The sequence below is a fragment of the Sapajus apella genome, unplaced genomic scaffold (genome assembly GCF_009761245.1).
Source record: "Sapajus apella isolate SASKATOON/1434 unplaced genomic scaffold, GSC_monkey_1.0 scaffold68, whole genome shotgun sequence".
Classification (NCBI taxonomy): Eukaryota; Metazoa; Chordata; class Mammalia; order Primates; family Cebidae; genus Sapajus; species Sapajus apella.
In genome coordinates, this window is record NW_022437008.1 from 4,016,666 (window position 1) to 4,036,195 (window position 19,530).

The 19,530-nt window shown below is 38.0% G+C and overlaps 1 protein-coding gene and 1 non-coding gene across 14 annotated transcripts in view; both read left to right on the forward strand.

Moving 5' to 3' along the window:
• Positions 1-3,369: 3,369 nt before the first annotated feature.
• The window catches only part of ZNF420 (zinc finger protein 420), a 32,084-nt gene continuing 15,923 nt past the window's right edge, over positions 3,370-19,530 (forward strand). Inside the window, exons 1-5 of one of the 13 annotated variants that reach the window (XM_032248961.1) lie at positions 3,370-3,674; positions 5,116-5,159; positions 12,477-12,501; positions 12,654-12,742; positions 14,587-14,713. In XM_032248961.1, coding sequence (XP_032104852.1) covers positions 12,734-12,742; positions 14,587-14,713 — 136 coding nt within the window. In that variant the 5' untranslated portion in view covers positions 3,370-3,674; positions 5,116-5,159; positions 12,477-12,501; positions 12,654-12,733. Of the gene's footprint in view, positions 4,972-5,115; positions 5,160-12,476; positions 12,502-12,653; positions 12,789-14,586; positions 14,714-16,587; positions 16,680-19,530 lie in introns of those variants that run through there. The other 12 variants (XM_032248962.1, XM_032248957.1, XM_032248958.1 and 9 more) reach the window with 12 other exon arrangements.
• Positions 9,982-10,120, forward strand: LOC116530982. Its single transcript, XR_004260206.1, has one exon. It is a non-coding gene; the product is annotated as a U4 spliceosomal RNA (small nuclear RNA).

Genomic DNA, 19,530 nt, shown 5'->3' on the forward strand with positions numbered 1-19,530 from the left:
AATCTCAACCTTATTAGTAATCAGAGAGATGCAAATTAAAACCAAAATGAGATTCTACTGTATATATCTGCATATACATCTACCAGAATCAGCTGAACTTAAAATTCTGACCATTTCAAATGAGCAATGAGTATTATTTGAAAAATCCTGTTTGGAAAATATTGCACATTGTCTAGTAAAGTTGAGGATATTTGCATGGAATATTTACTCTGTGTTCAGTAATATCATATTCTTAATATATATCCTAGAACAGAACTTAGCAAACTATGGCCCACAGGCTAAATCCTGCCTCTGCATAAAGATTTACTAGAACACATGCATTCTTTTACATATTGTCTATGGCCATGATTTCATGCTACAATGGCAGAGTTGAGTAGTTGTGACAGAGGCTGTATGACCCACAAAGCCTAAAATATTTCCTATGTGTCCCTCTACAGAAGAAAGTGCCATGACCCTTGCGCTAGAATAGCCTCTGCATGTCCATCTGTGAGCATGTACGAGAATATTCAGAGCAGTACTATAATTTCAAACTTTGAAGCATCTCGCATTTGTATCAATTGAGAATGGATTTTAAAAACTGTAATATAGTCAAGCAATGGAATACTGTACAATGAAAATGAATCAATTATAGCTACAGAGCTTAATCTCAGGAACATAATGTTGACCAAAAAAAAGCACGTTACAGAATAGTATACAAAATAGTTATATAAAACTCAAAAACATCCATAAGCAACATAGTTTTGGAGTAGGCAGTTGAAACTATAAAGAAAAGCAAGAGAATTATAAAACTCGGGATAATTGTTACATCTGAAGGAAAAGGGGATAGAAATGGGAACAGATATCTAGGAGTCTTCAAAGTTAGTAGTTAATATTTTCTTTCTTAAAAAGTAGTCAGTACACAGGTTTTTTGCTGTATTGAAAATTTAAGAAACATTTCATAAATATTTTGTATCTACTCAATATTTAATAGAAACTATCTTTGAAACATATGAATTGAATTAAAAAAGCAGGTGAAGGTTAAATTCTTTTAGTAGGACAAAATGAACTAGACTCAATTTCCTCCAATGGACTGGCACCTCTAAGGCAAATACTCGAATAACATTGTAAAATATTTCTGTTGACTGAATAACTGGGCTTGAATAACCAATGATTTCACTCTACCTGATTCCTCCTCCCTCATCAAGACTCTTGTCATTTCTTTTTTAACAATGTCTTTCTTTCCCATGATCTGATATGGAAATTATAATGGGCTTAGAAACTTAGAAGCCATCTTGCATATAGCAAAAGATAAGACATTGGTCAGACTCTGGCTGTGGAATTGAGACCCATTTCCATGGTTGTCAGGGAAGCAAGGCCATCCTAGGAAGGGCTAGAGAAAGCTACAGTCAGAGTGGTCTCTCTACAATCCTGCAAAGCTCGAAATATTTTTTTATATTTTAAAATTAAAATTTAAATATATGAGTAATGTTACCTTGTTGAGAGAGAGAGAAAGAGAAAAATGACCCATAGTACGTAAGTTCCCTTTGACATTTACTTCGCCCCCTTTACCCTAAATCCTCCCTTCTCTCCCTAAAGGTTACCATTAACAGGAGTTTGGTGCCTATCACTCTACAAAATATGTACTTTTTGCTGTTGTTGTTTTGTTTTGAGACGGAGTCTTGGTCTGTCAGCAGGCTGGAGAGCAGTAGCACGATATCAGCTCACTGCAGTCTCTGCCTCCCAGGTTCAAGAAATTCTCCTGCCTCAGCCACCCGAGTAGCTGGGATTACAGGCGTGTACCACCACACCCAGCTAATTTTTGTATTTTTAGTAGAGACAGGGTTTCACCATGTTGGCCAGGATGGTCTCGATCTCCTGACCTCATGATCCACCTGCCTCGGCCTTCCAAAGTGCTGGATTACAGGTGTGAGCCACTGCACCTGGCCAAAAATATATACTATTTTTATACTAATTATATCACATAGTCTTCTAACAAACCCTTCTCAGTTCCTGCAGTCTAGGTTTCTAATGGTTTTTATTTTTAAGTGATAGCTTCCTTTGTCTTGTAAACACTCATCATAACTTTTCAGAAGCCTGATCATACACAAGGTTCATTCACTCAAGAATTCTTTTCACCAAATTTGCTATTCCAATCACATTACCGGGAAGAGATCAATGTATTTGATATACGTCTTGAAAGACCAAGTTTTATTAATTTTTTCCTCTCCAAAGGAGTGGTGAAATTATAACTATCTTCTCTGTGCTAGAAGTTCACAAGTTTGTGATTATTCAAAAACCATAAAAGGCCAAGAGGTCTCGAAGTTAGTAAAGATAAGTTCAGGTTTACCAACAAACTCTACAGGCTTAAGTTACTTTCTCTCCACCAGTCAAGATTTTCTTGTCAGAAAATGAGGACAAGTGTTTGATCTAGAATTTGGGAAATTTGGCCAGGGTTGTACTGTGCTAAAATTCACCCTTTTTATGTATAACGTTATTTTATTGTTTTATTCGTTGATGGCCTCTCAACTTTACCCAGTAATAAGAGAAACTTTACCCTCTAATTAGAAAATAATGGATATCCACTTTTGGCCTACTGTGGCAGAGGAAGACTGTTACCCTAGGACTGGTTTTGAAATAATCTTTCTAAAAACAAAGAAAAAAAACTATATTAATTTTGCATTCTTCCCTATAACACATAAATTTGATCCAACAGAAAAATCATGTCTCAATTACTTGTCAGATAAATTATCGTTTCCAGATTATTACATTACTATTTAAGGAAGAAATAACTTGGCCATTGTATTTTCACTGTCACACACGATCACACACAGCTCATTTGCTTGTGGCACCCTTACAGACACTGAAATACAAGAACAAGGAAAGCACCTTTATATAACACAAGTCACCAGTTACTCAATTATGGACACACACAACAAGCAGATATCCATAAGCAAACCACAGCAGATATCTGTGTAATCATCTTACTCTGTCAGACGATTCTACAGTTATAAAATCCCATTACCACGCAGCTTAAAGTATCAATCACCTCACACCCCACAGCAGGAAGAATCACACAGGCAGAAATACAACCATACACACCCGGCCACGGAAAGACTCCCAGTCCACCCAGCATCTCCCATTGTCACACACACGCACACTCCCCCTAAGGGCCTGGCAGGGCACACAGAGGGTCCTCTGCAAATCCGCGGTTCTGGCAGGTCCCCGCACCAACTCCGGCTTCTCCCCAGCACCTGCTTGGCCGGCTGGTCCCACCCTCTCTCCTGCTCTGGTAGACCCTGGGACAACTCAGAGCTCGCTCTCGCAGGCCCTGAGCGACCGACGCCTGCGCACGGAGCGCGGGCGGGCACGCCTAGAAATCTCCCGGGCGCCGCAACCGGGACCAGCCGGTTCCACAGGCTGAGTCCACGAGCTTCCGGGGGGTGAGCGGTCTGAGCCTCCCCGTGCCGGCCGGCCGGCCAGCCACGGCCTTCCCGGCGCTGGACTACATTTCCCAGAGTCACCGCGTCCGGAACGCGGCTTCATTTCCGTTGGTTTGCGAGATTTGGAGGTATCGCGTGGGGAGAGGGCCGCGTCTGTGGAGGAGCTGGGCTCGGCACCTGCTAGGCTGGCGAACCCGAAATCGGGCTTGTAACCCGAGTGCCGGATCTTGGACCCTGAACTGCACCTCTGTTGGGGTAGGAGTGTCCGGGATGCCAGAGCGGACTTGCGCGGAGAAAGCGTCTCTGGGGTTACGCGTGTGGCCGTGTCTCGGGTTTTGTGTGCTGGCTGCAGCCTGCCTGGTATTGGTGCCTGCCTGTGCATACACGACTGGGCGTGTGTGGCTGTGGTTTTGTGTATGAGCAATTGTGTGAATGTGAGTTGTTTGTGACTCTGAGGGTGTTTGTGACTGTTTGCTTACCTGGCTGGGATGTGCTCATGTGACTGTGTATGTACCGCGTGTATAATTGAGGTTTGCCTGTGACTATAAAGTGTGTGACATTTGTGACAAGAGTGTTTGGATGTGCTTGTGTCACTTTGAGGTTGTGTATATACCTGATATCGTGTGACGGGTTTGCCAGTAAATGTAAGGTGTGTGACTGTGGCTGTGACACGGTGTTTGTGACCACGTGTTTCCCTGATCTGGTACTTGGTTGGGTGACTGTGTGTGACTGTCGGGTTGTGTGTTTTTATGACTGAGTAAAGAGACTAAACTTGGAGCTTTGAAAGGGTGTTTCTGGCGGTATGTGTCTCTGACAAGGTGCTTGGATGTAATTATATGCCTTGTACTTAATGGGATTTTGTTTGAGAGGAGGTGCTCTAACAATGTAGCATAATTGGGTGATTGTGCCTTTAGTTGTGTGACTGTGGAAATGTGATTATGTGTGACTTTGGCCATTTGTATATTCTGTGACCTTATGGGTTGTCCAGTACAGAAGTAAATTTCATTTTGGTATTTCTGGGGTTGAGGTCTGTCTATGGATCATGAGTCTTATGTGGCTCTGTGCTCCTCTGAGGACTTAAGGACTTCTGTTTTTACCACAGTGGCTGCCCGTTCATACATGGCCTGTATTCCTTCATTTCTGTATCCATCCTTGGCCCACCTGTGAAATGTAGTTCCCGGTTCACGGCTTCTTCCCTGTGTCCTCTCACCTTATAGCCTTAAGGGGACTGAATGCAAGGAAGTGGCAAGAAGTAAGGAAGCCAGACATTTGGACACCTGGGTAAAGAATAGGAGTTATTTGCAAGCCACAGACCTGGTTTCGAGATGAGAATTTTAGGGCTTAAAATACCTTCAAGACAGGCCACTGGAAGTGTCATGGGATTCCAGGAGTGGGAATAGTTTCAGAGGGAGTGCTTTTGGAGGCAGCCACACAGTTCTGAACCTGAAGCACTCCACCACAGGGCTCTCTGTCTCCAGCATACAACTTTGAATCCAGAAATAAATTCAAGCCAAAGACGGCTGTGACCTGGCCCTTCTTTCTGATACAGAAGGTAGAAGACCTGTTCTAGTCTCCGCCTGACTTTTCTTTATGTTAAATGAGATTAAGAGGATGGGGGAAGAGGATATGTTCTAATTTAGCATATTCCCCAAGAAAGGCCTAATGTCTCATTCTGTTTTTCTTTTTCTGGGAGTAGAAACCAGAGGATAAAGAATGGCTGTTTCAGTCGCAATGTCCAAGGTGAGTATTTTCTCTTTGTTTCCTGAAATACCTTTGTTATTACAGGACATAGGCATTTTTATTTTCTTTTTGAAATTTTCTGCCTTCTGAAATGACAGAGGGGCAAGGCAATTTTTGGTAGTTTGAGACAAAGATAATGTGCCACTAATTGTGATAGATGCTTCCCAATAGTGGTTAAATTTAGGAAGAATGGATTTGAGACTCATGGATTTAAAAAGGGGAGCTCTATTGTGTTATCTCTGATACAGCGGCATTTTGATTTTTTAACTTTTTTTAGCTTTTTCTTAAAAATTCCAAATATACACAAAAGTATAATGAATATGCCTAGCTTAAAAGCGATCACTTTCCCATCTTGTTTCATTTATTCTGCCTTCAGTTCAAAATCCTTTCTAATTTGCCCTTTTGATTTCTTCTTTGACTTATAGGTTATTTTGAAGTATTGTGTTTTCAAATATTTTGAGACTCTTCCAGAGATCTTTTGTGACTGATTTCTAATTTTGTTACATTGTGTTCACAGAATAACACTTTGTATGATTTGAATCATTTTAAATTTATTTAGATTTGTTTTATGACACAGAATTTGGTGCATCTTAGTAAATGTTCCATGTGCACTTGAAAAGACTATATTTAGTGGTTGTTGGGTGGAGTGTTCTATAAATGTCCACTAGGTCAGGTAGATTGATAGTATTGTTTAAATCTTCCATATCTTTACTGATTTTTTCTTTGTTGGATTTTTCTCCTTGTAGTTTCTTTCAGTTTCTACTTCATGCATTTTTTTTTTTTTTTTTTTTTTTTGAGATGGAGTCTTGCTTTGTCACCCAGGCTGCAATGCAGTATCATGATCTTGGCTTACTGCAACTTCCACCTCCCAAGTTCAAGTGATTCTCCTACCTCAGCCTCCCAAGTAGCTGGGATTACAGGTGGACACCACCACACCCAGCTAATTTTTGTATTTTTGTATTTGTTTTTTTTTGGTAGAGATGAGGTTTCACCATATTGGCCAGGCTAGTCTCAAACTTCTGACCTCAGGTCATCCACCCATCTCTACCTCCCAAAGTGTTGGGATTACAGGTGTGAGCCACCACACCTGTCCTGCTTCATGTATTTTGATAGTCTGTTAGTAGGTATATAAAGGTTTTAGATTTTTATATCCTACTGGTGGATTGACCCTTTTTTCATTAGGAAATGGTCTTCCTTATCCCTGATAATATTCTTTGCTCTGAACATCTACTTTGCCTGATATTTAATGTAGTCACTCCAGCTTTTTTTTTTTTTTGAGATGGAGTCTTGCTCTGTCACCCAGGCTGGAGTACAGGGATGTGAGTAGCTGGGATTACAGGTGCCCACCACCACACCCGGCTAATTTTTTGTATTTTTAGTAGAGATGGGTTTCACCGTATTAGCTAGGATGGTTTCGATCTCTGGACCTCATTATCCGCCCGCCTCGGCCTCCCAAAGTTCTGGGATTACAGGCATGAGCCACCGCGCCCAGCCTGAAGCTTTCTTTTCATTAGTGTTAGCATTGTATATCTTTTTCTATTCTTTTACTTTTAGCCTGTTTGTGTTTTGATATTTCAAGTGCCTGTCTTATATACAGCATATAGTTGGGTCTGGGTTTTTATTCAACTTGGCATCTCCTTTTTTTTTAGACAGAGTTTCACTCTGCCACCCAGGCTGGAGTGCAGTGGCAAAATCTCGGCTCACTGCAACCTCTGCCCCCTGGGCTCAAGTGCTTCTCCTGCCTCAGCCTCCTGAGTAGCTGAGATTACAAGCACACACCAGCACACCCAGTTAATTTTTTTGTGTTTTTAGTAGAGACGGGGTTTTGTAGTGTTGGCTAGGCTGGTCTCAAACTCCTGACCACAGCTTATCTGCTCACCTCGGCCTCTCAAATTTCTGTGATTACAGATGTGAACAACCACACCCAGCCAGCAATCTCCATCTTTTAATTGGAGTTTAGACCATTTATACTTAGTGTGATTATTGATATGGTTTGGTTCAAATCCATCATTTTGCCATTTGTTTTATATTTGTCCCATCTGTTCTTTATTTCCTGTTCTCACTTTTCTGCCTTTCTTTGGGTTGAGATGAAGAGTTTCAAAATAACAATACCAATGTATTACCAACCATATGAATATAGAAAAACAATAAAGTCCTGTTGGAGTTTGACAGGATATATCCCACTAGGGATGTATAATTAAATTACTGTGTTTTAAAAGTTATCTAAATAGCCCTGCTCATATGGTTAAGCTGCCAACCGGAAATGCAGTTAGGCTCATTTGTTTTATATTGCTTTTCATGTTTGGGGATTGCATTTCTCCCACTATGATTTAATCTTGTTTTTAAATTACATAACATATATCCAAAATCAAAACTACAGAACAAGATGAATTTGAAGAAGTCTAGTGTCCATTTCTGTCCCCTCCACCAGCTTCTTTCTTCCCTTTGTAGATAAGTACCTGTACTTCTCATTGGTTTTACTTTTATATTTCTTTTAAACGATATATATGTTTATGTATATGTGTTTATATATGTGTGTATGTATGCAATTTTTATTCTATTTTTAATTAAAAGGAGTACTCTATGTACACTGTTCTTCACCTTCTTTTTTCTTTTTCACATGTCTACAGTATCCTGGAGATAACTCTATAGGAGCCTATAAAGATCTTCCTCATTTATTTTTATAGCCACATATTCTATTGTGTGGCTGTAATAGTTATTTAACCAGTCTCCAATGGATGGCCATTTGTTTCTTTCTGGTATTTTACTGTTGCATAATGCAGCCATCAATAACTACATATGTTGTTTTTTTCTGGGGAAGTTTATCTTTGGGGCAAGTTTGTAGAAGTGGCCTACTTTTAGTTTATTTTAATGCTTTGCATAAGTTCTGCATGAATTGCAAATCTGTGTCATAATAAAGTTCGTACACTTCTTCATTTTTTTTCTTTCTCATCTTCTATTTCCTAACTTTTAAAAAATCGACTTAGAGTATATGCTGTTAAATATTCTTTTTTCTCCAAATTTAGTGAGAATCCTTTTTTTATAAACTTGCATTTCCTGTTTAGAGTCCCAGGAAGCTGATATCTTTGTTTTCTGATATCAAAGTAGTACTTGTTTGTTGGCATGATTTAGAAAATACAAAAATAAAGACACAAAGGATAAAATAACAATTACTGAAAAACCATCCTCTGGAATGAATCGTTCATATGTGGAGTCCATTCTTCAAGTCTCTTTTCTTTAAATTCTTATTATGGAAAAAATGTTTTAATATACAGAAGTAAGTGTAGTGTAATGTATCCTGTATACTCTACCCATCACTCAGCTTCAACACATATCAATTTATGGCTAAACATGTTTCATCTGTACTCCTGTTTCTTCTCCCACCTCCCCCACCCCTCCTCTAAGAAACAACATAGGGGGCTGGGCACAGTGGTTCACACCTGTTATCCCAGCACTTTGGGAGGCCAAGGTGGGCAGATCACGAGGACAGAAGATCGAGACCAGCCTGGCCAACATGGTGAAACCCTGTCTCTACTAAAAATACAAAAATTAGCTGGGTGTGATGGCACGTGCCTCTAGTCCCAGCTACGTGGGAGGCTGAGTCAGGAGAATCCCTTGAACCGGGGAGGTGGAGTATGCAATGAGCCAAGATCACACCACAGCACTCCAGCCCAGCAACAGAGTAAGACTCTGTCTCAAAAAACAAAAACAAAAAACCATAGGTTATCTTGAAGTGGATTTCAGATATATAATTTCATACTTAAATATATTAATATATATCTGGAAAAAGTAAGAACTTTTCAATTAAAGAAAAATAATAACCATAGTATCATCACTGCTAAAAAGAAAAAAGCCAGGCATGTTGGCTCATGCCTGTAATTCCAGCACTTTGGGAGACTGAGGTAGGCGGATCACCCGAGGCCACAAGTACGAGACCAGCCTGGACAACACGGTGAAGCCCTGTCTCCACTAAAAATGCAAAATTAGTGGGGCATGGTGGCATGTGCCTGTAGCCCCAGCTATTTGAGAGGCTGAAGTGGAAGGATCTCTTGAGCTTGGTAGGCAGAATTTACAATGAGCCAAGATTGCACCACTGCACTCCAGCCTAAGCAACAGAGTGAGACCCTGTCTCAAAAAAAAACCCCAAAAAAACAAAACAGGCAATACTCTCTTAATGTCATGAGCCAGTGAGTGTTCAAATTTTCCCATTGTCTATAAATATTTTTTATGATTTTTTTAGGCTCAAGATCCAAACAATGTTTATTTGCTGTAATAGTGCTATATGTTTCTTAAATATTCTTCTAATCCCTGGGTTCTTTCACTTTTTCTTTCTTTTCTTGTACAGTTACCCATATTCTGGATTTTGTTGATTGCTTGTCACTGGTGTCATTTAACATGTTCCTCTGACCTTGTATTTCTTGTAAACTGGTATTTAATTTTAGAGGTTTGATCAGGTTGAGGATTTTTGTTGGTTTTTGCTTGTTTTTTACTAATCCATCATACATAGTGATGTGCACTTCTCTGAAGTGGTGCATAATATTTGATTGCTTTCCTTTATGTGATGTTAGCAGCCAGCTATTGGCATCTTTGTTTGAATATGTTATTTTATCAGGGGTTACGAAATGATAATTCTTCTGCATTTATTAGCTGGAATATATCTATAAAGGGAGTCATTCTTTCTCGGTGTCTTGGTTACCTAAAGAATAGTTTATGGTGTAAAAACAACAAAAAAAACAGAACTAGAAAAAAAGGTTGGTTTTCCTCTTATTATTTTTCTGCATCTCCCAAAGCTTATTCCGTGTTTTTCTTTTAAACTATTAGTAGCTTTGTGCAGTGGCAGTATCATAGCCGATGAGGTTTATCCGAGGCGCAATTATTGCTAATTAAAAACTTCCCAATACCCCACCGTAACGACTTGCAATATAATCGGCATTGGCAATTTTTGACAGTCTCTACAGAGACTGAATTAAAAAGAAAAGAAAAGAACTGTTATTATTAATTTGTGGATTAAAACATATCTTTTATGTTTCCATCTGTAACAGTTACTGTTCTTATTAATGCTCACATTGTTCCGTGTATGGCAAGTGGAAGCTTTACCCTCTGTGATTTTCCTACTCTTTTATTCCTTTTTGTCCTTTTCAACATGACTGCAGTAGTCTTTGGTAGATTCCAGACTTTCTGTTCTGACAGGGTATTCTAGACTCATTTTAAACATTTTCCCATCCCAAACATAAGATCAGCCACTTCTTTATGGGACCCTGGTTCCTTTTATGTGAAGTGGTTTTAAGAAGTCACAACCAGGACAGCAGGAACTCTTATTGCTCCTAGTTGTCATTGCTTATAGCCTTAACAGAGCTGGTGAAATACAAATTTTTTTTGAAGGAGAAAAAAAAAGCCTGAGTGTATCCTGATATTTCCAGTCGAATTAAAAGATTATAGAGTTTTTCTTACTACGTATCTGATTTTATGTTTGTGTTGCTTTTGTAATCTGAAAAAATCTTAATTTGTAATGATTAACGATACTAAGATTCTCTCTGACATATGTGTATGTGTGTATAATCATTTCAGGTTATATACATGTATTAGTTTTAGACTAACAACACTAATATTAATAATGGTATAACTAGTGAAAAACTCTAAGACATAACTTCACAAAGTTATAAACTCTAAGACAACTTTGAAAAACAGTTTATAGTTATTTTGTTTGTAGGTTATATTGGATCTAATGTCAAATGACTATATTTTGGCTGGGCGAAGTGGCTCATTCCTGTAATCCCAGCACCTTGGGAGGCCGAGGCAGGATGATCACCTGAGGTCAGGAGTTCAAAACCAGCCTGGCCAACATGGATGAAACCCCGTCTCTACTAAAAATAAAAAATTATTCGGATATGGTGGCACACATTGGTAATCCCAGCTACTACTCAGGAGGCTGAGGCAGGAGAATTGCTTGAACCTGGAAGGCAGATGTTATAGTGAGCTGAGATTGCACCACTGCATTCCAGCCTGGGTGACAGAGTGAGACTCCATCTCAAAAAATAAAAATAAAAAGACTATATTTTAAAGTTTCTTAAAATAATCACTTCCTTTATATGTTTAACCTTCCAGCTTTATGCGCAGATAAATTTGTTTCATTTTGCTTTTGGTTCTTAGAGAATTTTTTTCATTTTGATTTAATTTTGTGATTTTAGTTATAGAAAACATACTTGTGGGGCCGGGCGCGGTGGCTCACGCCTGTAATCCCAGCACTTTGGGAGGCCGAGGTGGGTGGATCACGAGGTCAAGAGATCGAGACCATCCTGGTCAACACGATGAAACCCCGTCTCTACTAAAACTACAAAAAATTAGCTGGGCATGGTGGTGCGTGCCTGTAATCCCAGCTACTCAGGAGACTGAGGCAGGAGAATTGCCTGAACCCAGGAGGCGGAGGTTGCGGTGAGCCGAGATTGCGCCATTGCACTCCAGCCTGGGTAACAAGAGTGAAACTCCGCCTCAAAAAAAAAATTAAAATATATAAATCTATAGTCTAATATTTAATTTTGTGATTTTAGTTATAGAAAACATACTTGTGGTTCCAAATTCAAATAGATTTGATTGGTAATATTTTATAACTCTGTTGTATGTCTGTTTTCCTAGAGGATATTGAACTGTAATTTTTTGTGTGTAATATCTTTGTGAGGTTTTAGTAATATGGCTATTTGACCTCAAAATGTAGAACAGAGTGCTATCTCCTTTTTCTTTTTCTGAAAAAGTTTGTGAAAGAATAGTGTTATATCTGCCTTAAATGTTTGTAGAATTTACCGGTAAAGCCATCTGGGCCTTCTCTAGATAGTTTGTTTGCTTGTTTGTTCCTACAAATTCAATTTATTTAATATCCATGGGATTTTTTTTTCTGTTTCTTCTTGTGTGAATTTTGGCAATTTTTGGTTTAAGGAATTTGTCTGTATCAATGAAATTGCCAAAATTATTGGCATAGAATTGTATTATCTTTTTAATTTAAGCCTTAAAAAAAAATCTGTGCTCTAGTCTCCACTATGGTAATATTTTTTTCTTGAAAACTTGGTAGGGGGTTATAAACTGTATTAATCTTTTGAAAGAACTGAGTTTGTTGTCATTTTAGAAATCTAAATTTCTTCATTATAAATCATTGTAAGCATAAGCATTTAATTATTTGTGTCTTCTAATGTAGTTGTGTATGATCATAAATATACTGAAATATTAAGTTGTTCCTTATCTCCATTTTGACATCTGTAGATGTCAAATTACCTATGAGTTTCATTTCAGAAGTGATAGAGACATTGTTATATTTTCTTTTTGTAGATAGAAAGCATTGAGTTTGATCAAGGTAAGAACCACAACCTATATGTATCCCTCTTAGTGTGTGTTTTGATATGGGAGAAAGATACCGGGAGAAAAGAACAAAAAAGATAATTCCAACTGAATCATTTCTTAGTGTGCAAAACACCTGGTCTCACTGTTCTGCTCTTTCCTCCCTAGCTCTGCATTCTCCAGACTCTGTGCTTTTCTAAGATAGGAAACCAGAAGAGGACTGATCATTTCTTGCAGGTCTAAAAACCATGGCTTGGGTAAATTGGAGTTTCTTTGTGCTCTCTTCACTTACTTTTTTACAGAGTATGTGTGTATTTGTATTCTTTACTTCTGAAGATTCATTCCTAACTGACCTCCCTCAGGAATATGCTCCCCAGTTTGTCCCATTCTTATACGTGATAGTGTCTTCCCTAAGTGTGTCTTTCTAATCTAACCCATAGTCACATACTTATTCAGCAATCCATTCAGCATCTTTGACTAGGAACACTGATCTAATAAAAGCAGAGTTCCCTGATTTCATGAGACAGAGGAAGATATTAAATGGCACCACACATGAAAACCTTTTGAACTTCTCTTTAGATCTAAGTTCCCAGGTAGACAAGACAGGAGTTGGTCGCGACTGGGCACACTCTCAGTATATGGCAAGAGCTCATGCTTTATTAGTTTTTAAGATTAGGAAGATGATGAGGGACTGAATACAGAAAGATCAGGGATCTTCCCCAGGAAGATGTAATTTAATATGGATCAATTTGAAATTCAACATTATGTACTGGTCTTGAATGTGTAAATTTCGATTATGTTTTTCACCTTTCTATTGCTTAGAATGATGAAAAGTTACATTTATGGATGAATAGTAAATATGATCATGGTAAAGGTGGCCATTTACCAGCAGAAGTTGCTGAGAATAATCAACTCTGAGAACTAAGAAATACTTACACAATTTTATTTTATACAACCTAAAATGTTTAAATATGAGCACTTATTAAATCAGATATATTCATTATATGGAGCTACTCTGTATCCTATAAAATATTTACTAAATTATTGATGATGAGGAAAATGTTTATGATATAGTACTTAGATCTAATGGTGAATCTGGAGCTTCAATAAATTCTTTAATTTTATACAAATCTATTTTATAAGGTTTTACAGATAATTTTTCCCAGTTATTTTGTTTATTCCTTAAATAGTGAAGAAAGAGAAATTTACATTTATTGAGAATGTATGATACACAATATACATATTGTATAGAATGCTCATGTATACTATTTCCTTTAATTGGGACATTGCATTTACTTTATTAATTCCCAGACTTATCTGTAAAGTAAGATATTCCGTATGTAGAAAATATCTACAGCAGGCCAGGTGCAGTGGCTCACACTTGTAATCCCAGCACTTTGGGAGGCCTAGGCAGGAGGGTCTCTTAGGCCAGGTGTTGAAGACTATCCTGGGCAACATAACAAGACCCCTGTCTCTACAAAAACATTTAAAAATTATCTGGGCACAGTGGCACACACTTTGGTCTCAACTACTCAGGAAACTGAGGCAAGATCACTTAAGCCCAGGAGTTGAAGGCGGCAGTAAGCTATGATGGCACCACTGTACTCCAGCCTGGGTGGCAGAGGGAGACCCTGTCTCCAAAACAACAACAACAAAACTATAGTAATAGGAATAATCAGGAACATATTTGTACTTTTCTGCCCATTTGCTCCGTTGCTTCCTTTGTGGAGTATTCCCCATGATCTCCCTCCATTGAAAAAGTTTTGGTTTTGTTTTTGAAAGAGTCTTACTCTGTTACCCAGGCTGGGGTGCAGTGGCACGACCTGGGCTCACTGCAACCTCTGCCTCCTGGGTTTAAGCAATTCTCCTGCCTCAGCCTTCTGAGTAGCTGAGACTACAGGCACCCACCACCCACACCTGGCTAATTTTTTGTATTTTTAGTAGAGACGGGGTTTCACCATGTTAGCCAGGATGGTCCTGATCTCCTGACCTCGTGATTCACCCGCCTCAGCCTCCCAAAGTACTGGGATTACAGACGTGAGCCACCACACCTAGCCTAATTTTTTAATTTCCAAAACTAACATTTCATTTGTTGTTTCAGAAAGTAGTGATGTTCAGGGATGTTGCTATTGACTTCTCTCAAGAAGAGTGGGAATGCCTGGACGCTGCTCAAAGAGATTTGTATAGAGATGTGATGTTGGAGAACTACAGCAACTTGGTATCACTAGGTAAGGAATCTGGCCTTCATATTTCAGGATCTACCTTTGGAATGGCTGCTTTCTCGGCTGGTATTTCACAGTTGCTTTTTAAGTAATTAGCTGAATTTCTTATTCTTTTCCAAGGAATGGTTTGCAATTACTGGAAGTTAATTTCTTAGGGCACCTTTATCTTTTCCATCCTTCAAAAAGCCTTACCACTGCCTTCTAATACCATCTTCCCACTATCTTCCTTGATGATCAAGGGGCAATATTTGAAGTTTGGGATAGTTGGAATATTGGCAGATTAAACAGGCTATACATTGTTACACTTTAGATCTGCCAAAGGAGCTCTAAATAATTTACAACCCAGTCACATATTTAAAAAATAGATACAGAGATGTATGTTTTTTCTGATCAAAGAGTTTACATCATTTGTATAGTGATAGAGCAGATCAATGCATTTTACCAACAACCCAAATGAACACAACCCATTAATTAGAACAAACACATTGTCTTATATGTTTTTAGTTGTTGAATATTACATATTAAGAAGTTAGGGCTGGGCACAGTGGCTCATGCCTGTAATCCCAGCACTTTGGGAAGCACAGGCAGGTAGGTCATCTGAGGTCAGGAGTTTGAGACCAGCCTGAACAACATGGTAAAACCCCGTCTCTACTAAAAATACAAAAATTAGGTGGCCATGTCACCGGTGCCTGTAATCCCAGCTACTCAGGGGGCTGAGGGAGGAGAATTGCTTGAACCAGTGGGGTGGAGGTTGCAGTGAGCCAAGATCCCATCACTGCACTCCAGCCTGGGCGATAGAGTGAGACTCCATTTAAAAAAAAAAGAAAACTTTGCATTAGACATTGAATGAATATGCTAGAATTTTCTTGTATTAGAAAATAGTTGAGAGGGAACTTGTGATTGTCTAAGAAAGTTTATTGTTTTCTTCTGTAGTATTTTTATGCAGAACAAAATCCATATCAATTAAAACTTTAATAAGTGATTTTCCAACCTAGATGATCACTTTATTCCTTGTGCTGGAATAAATTGTCTCTTCCCTCTTCCTTCCTTTCTCTTCTGGAGGCTTTAGGAAGTTATTGATTAATACATGTCCCTAGAGCACCCAAGTTGTGTGGAAAAAAGACTTATGACTTGAGGAGAATAGCAAGGGTTTTCACCATGATCTTCCTAAAGAATCTTACCTAATTCCTCTACCTCCTTCCCCTGTTGGTTTTTTATTATAATTCTTCCCACTTTCAGAAGAGGGAATGGCTTTTCCTCCTCCCCAGTGACAACACTTTTATGTAAACTTGGGAGTCAATTCCTTTCCAGATTGTTTCTTTAAATGTATACTTACCATCTTTATTCTTTAAAGTATTGTTCATTTATCCAAAATATATTTATTGAGTACCTATTCTCTGCCAAGGACTATAGGAGCCTTTGGGGAAATAATGGTCTAAATAAGGTTCTTTCTCTGTGGAAACACATTCTTGTGGGAGAAATACAAAATACGTATGGAAAGAAAATTATATGTATATGTATGTGCATGTATATACATACATATGCATTTATTTAATAATTATCAATATAACAATAACAGGTAGTGATAAGTAGTACAAATAAAGGTAAAGAAAGGTAGGCAGGTAAAGAATAATGAGGATTTGGATGGCCTGTTCTAGATTTTGGAAAAGCCTCTCTGAAGAGGTAATATTTGAACAAAGACCTGACTAAAAAGTAAGGGCGTGAGTCAAGCCAGTATCTGGGAAAGCAGTGTAAAGGCCTTGGGATGGGTATTAACTTCGTAGGAGGAACAGATAAACATGTATCTAGAGAAAAGTACTAGGATAATAAGAAAGACAGTGACATAGAATAAAAAAGACTGAAATTTTATTCTCTAAGGTGGTGCCTCCTGACTCCCCATCTGAAGCAAATGCAAATCTCCAGAGGAAAGTAAGAGGCCTTTAGAATTCTCACAAGTTAAGATCAACAAAAGGTGAGCTCACAAAGATCATCAACTTCACAGGGAAATAGGTCACAGCTGAGTGATAGATAACCTGAAGAAATAACATATTACGTGGCAAAAATCTTTACATATTAGAATGGTTAGATATAGCTATAAACTATTGGTGCTGGTTTAAAGAAATAAAGAAATTAAACTGCAAGATTGATGACTAATAGATTTTCATAAAGGGACAGATTTGAAAGAAAAATAATTTCTAAAAGTTCCATTTAGTTCTTTTTAAAAATGATAATTGAAAGATTGATAAATTTGGCTGCATGAAAATTATTCTTTATCAAAAGACATTATAAAGACAGTAAAAGACAAGCCATGAATTGGGCAGAGATACTTGCAATGCATATAGACAACAATGAAATTAGTAGTTAGTATCAGAATATAAAAAGCTTCTATAGATTGATAAGAATAAGATAAATAACAGTATTGAAAAATTCCATAAAAGATATCTATTGGCAGTTCAAGGGAAAAAAATGCAAATTAGGCTGGGCACAGTGGCTCATGCCTGTAACCCCAGCATTTTGGAAGGCCGAGGCGGGCGGATTACTTGAGGCCAGGAGTTCGAGACCAGCCTGGCCAACATGGTGAAACCCCATCTCTACTAAAAATACAAAAATTAGCTGGGCCTGATGGCAGGTGCCTGTAATCCCAGTTACTCAGGAGGCTGAGGCAGGAGAATTGCGTGAACCCAGGAGGTGGAGGTTGCAGTGAGCCAAGATTGAGCCATTGCACTGCAGCCTGGGCGACAGAGGGAAACTCTTTCTCAAAAAAAAGCAAAACCACAATGATAGAATTATTTCACATGCTGTAAATTGGCAAAAATTAAGATGTTTTATAGTACCAGGCATTCTCAAGATTTAGAGGCAGAAGTGCACTATATCTTGATATTCACAATAGCCAAAAAGTGGGAACCATTCAAATGTCCATCAACTAATGAATGGATAAAATTTGGTATATTCTTACAATGAAATACTATTCAGCAATAAAAAGGAATGAAGTTCTGATACATGCTTTAACATGGATGCACCTTGGAAACATGCTATAAAGAAATACCTGAGGCTGGGTAATTTATAATGAAAAGAAATTTACTTGGCTCATGCTCCTGGAGGCTCTATAAGCATAGCACTAGCATCTGCTTGGCTTTTGGTGAGGCCCAGGAAGCTTTTAGTCATGGTGGCAGGGAAGGGGAGCCAGTGTATCACATGGCAAGAGGGAGAGGAGGATCTTCCAGGCTCTTTTAAACAACCCAGTCTCGTGTGAACTCATAGCTTAAGAACTCACTCTTTACCACAAAGATGGCACCAAGCCATTCATGAGGGATCCACCCGCATGATCCACATACCTCCCACCAGGCCCCATCTCTGACACTGGGGATTACACTCAACATTAGATTCCATCAGCATGAGATGCAGAGGGGACAAATATCCAAACATATCTCATGCCAAGTCAAAGAAGCCAAATACAAACATCACATATTATATGACATGTCCTCAATAGGCATTCATATGACATGTCCTCAATAGGCAAATGTGTACTAACAGAAAGTAGATTACTGGTTACCCAGCACTGGGTATAGGAAAGAGGTAGAGGGGATGGAGAATGGGGAATGGGGAAATGAGAAGTGACTGCTAATGAGCACACAGGATTTCTTTTGGGGGTAAAAAAAAATGTTAAAAAATTAGATTGTGGTCATTGTTATACAACTCAATGAGTATACTAAAGCCATTGTGCAGAAATAATATGGAAATGGTTTCCAAACTTGTGTGTACTTTAGAAACCGTTACTGTCTTTTAAAAAAAGTCCACAGCTCAGGCCATACCCCAGACCAATTAAATAATCATCTCTGGGCATAGTACACAAGTATAATTATTTTTTGAAATTCTCTAGGTTTTTCAAATATTTAGACATGTTTGGTAACCACTGCACTGTGGTATTAACTGAGAACTTTTTAAAAAATTGAATGTTCACTTCATTTATTAGCAATATACTTGGATTTATTTTCTGCTTTTTGTTTCTTCTTTTTATCTTACGGGCTTAAAAAATTTCACCCTCCTTAATCAGGGTGGATACAATCTTGTTTTATTTTTTGCAACTCCATTTTCCCCCTTGTTTAGTTTGGAAAACATACAGTATTTATTTATTTTTTAAAGTTATCTTTAAATTTTTATCATGTGTACCTAATTATTTTAATGCCAGTGATATGTTATAGTTTTTATTCATTGTAATTATGTCTGAAAAATTATATATTTAATGGATATTATATATTTTGATGGATACTAAAATGTATTTATTCAGTCCACATACAATATTTGGTTTGCATATTGCTTTGCAATAAACTTGCTCTATCTCCACCCCTAGGATTTCAAGGCCAACAAGTTGAAAAACACAAATATAAAGGATAGTATCTACTGTGAAATAAATTGGTAACCATTGTGGCAATTAGTTGAGGTTATAAGGAGAGATAAGAAATTGACATTTCTGTGTCAAATATATATTTTATTGTCACAGAATTCTTATCAGACGTATACCAGCAATGCATACCTATTTTATACTTTATCAATAATGGCTCTTATCACTTAGAAATATCTTTGTTAATTTGTAGATGGAAAACAGAAGAACATTTCTGCCATTGCTGGTGAATTTAAACATTTTGGGGGTATTTCTGCCTGTTTTGGTACTTTAATTATTATCATTATTGTTTGTGTCACTTGACAAATACAAACTTAATTTAGCAGAGGCTGAAATTCATGTCTGACTTTCCTCAAGATAATATAAAGGATATTGGAATGCTTTAACTTTGAGCTGTTTCTCCAATCTGGTATTTTTCTCT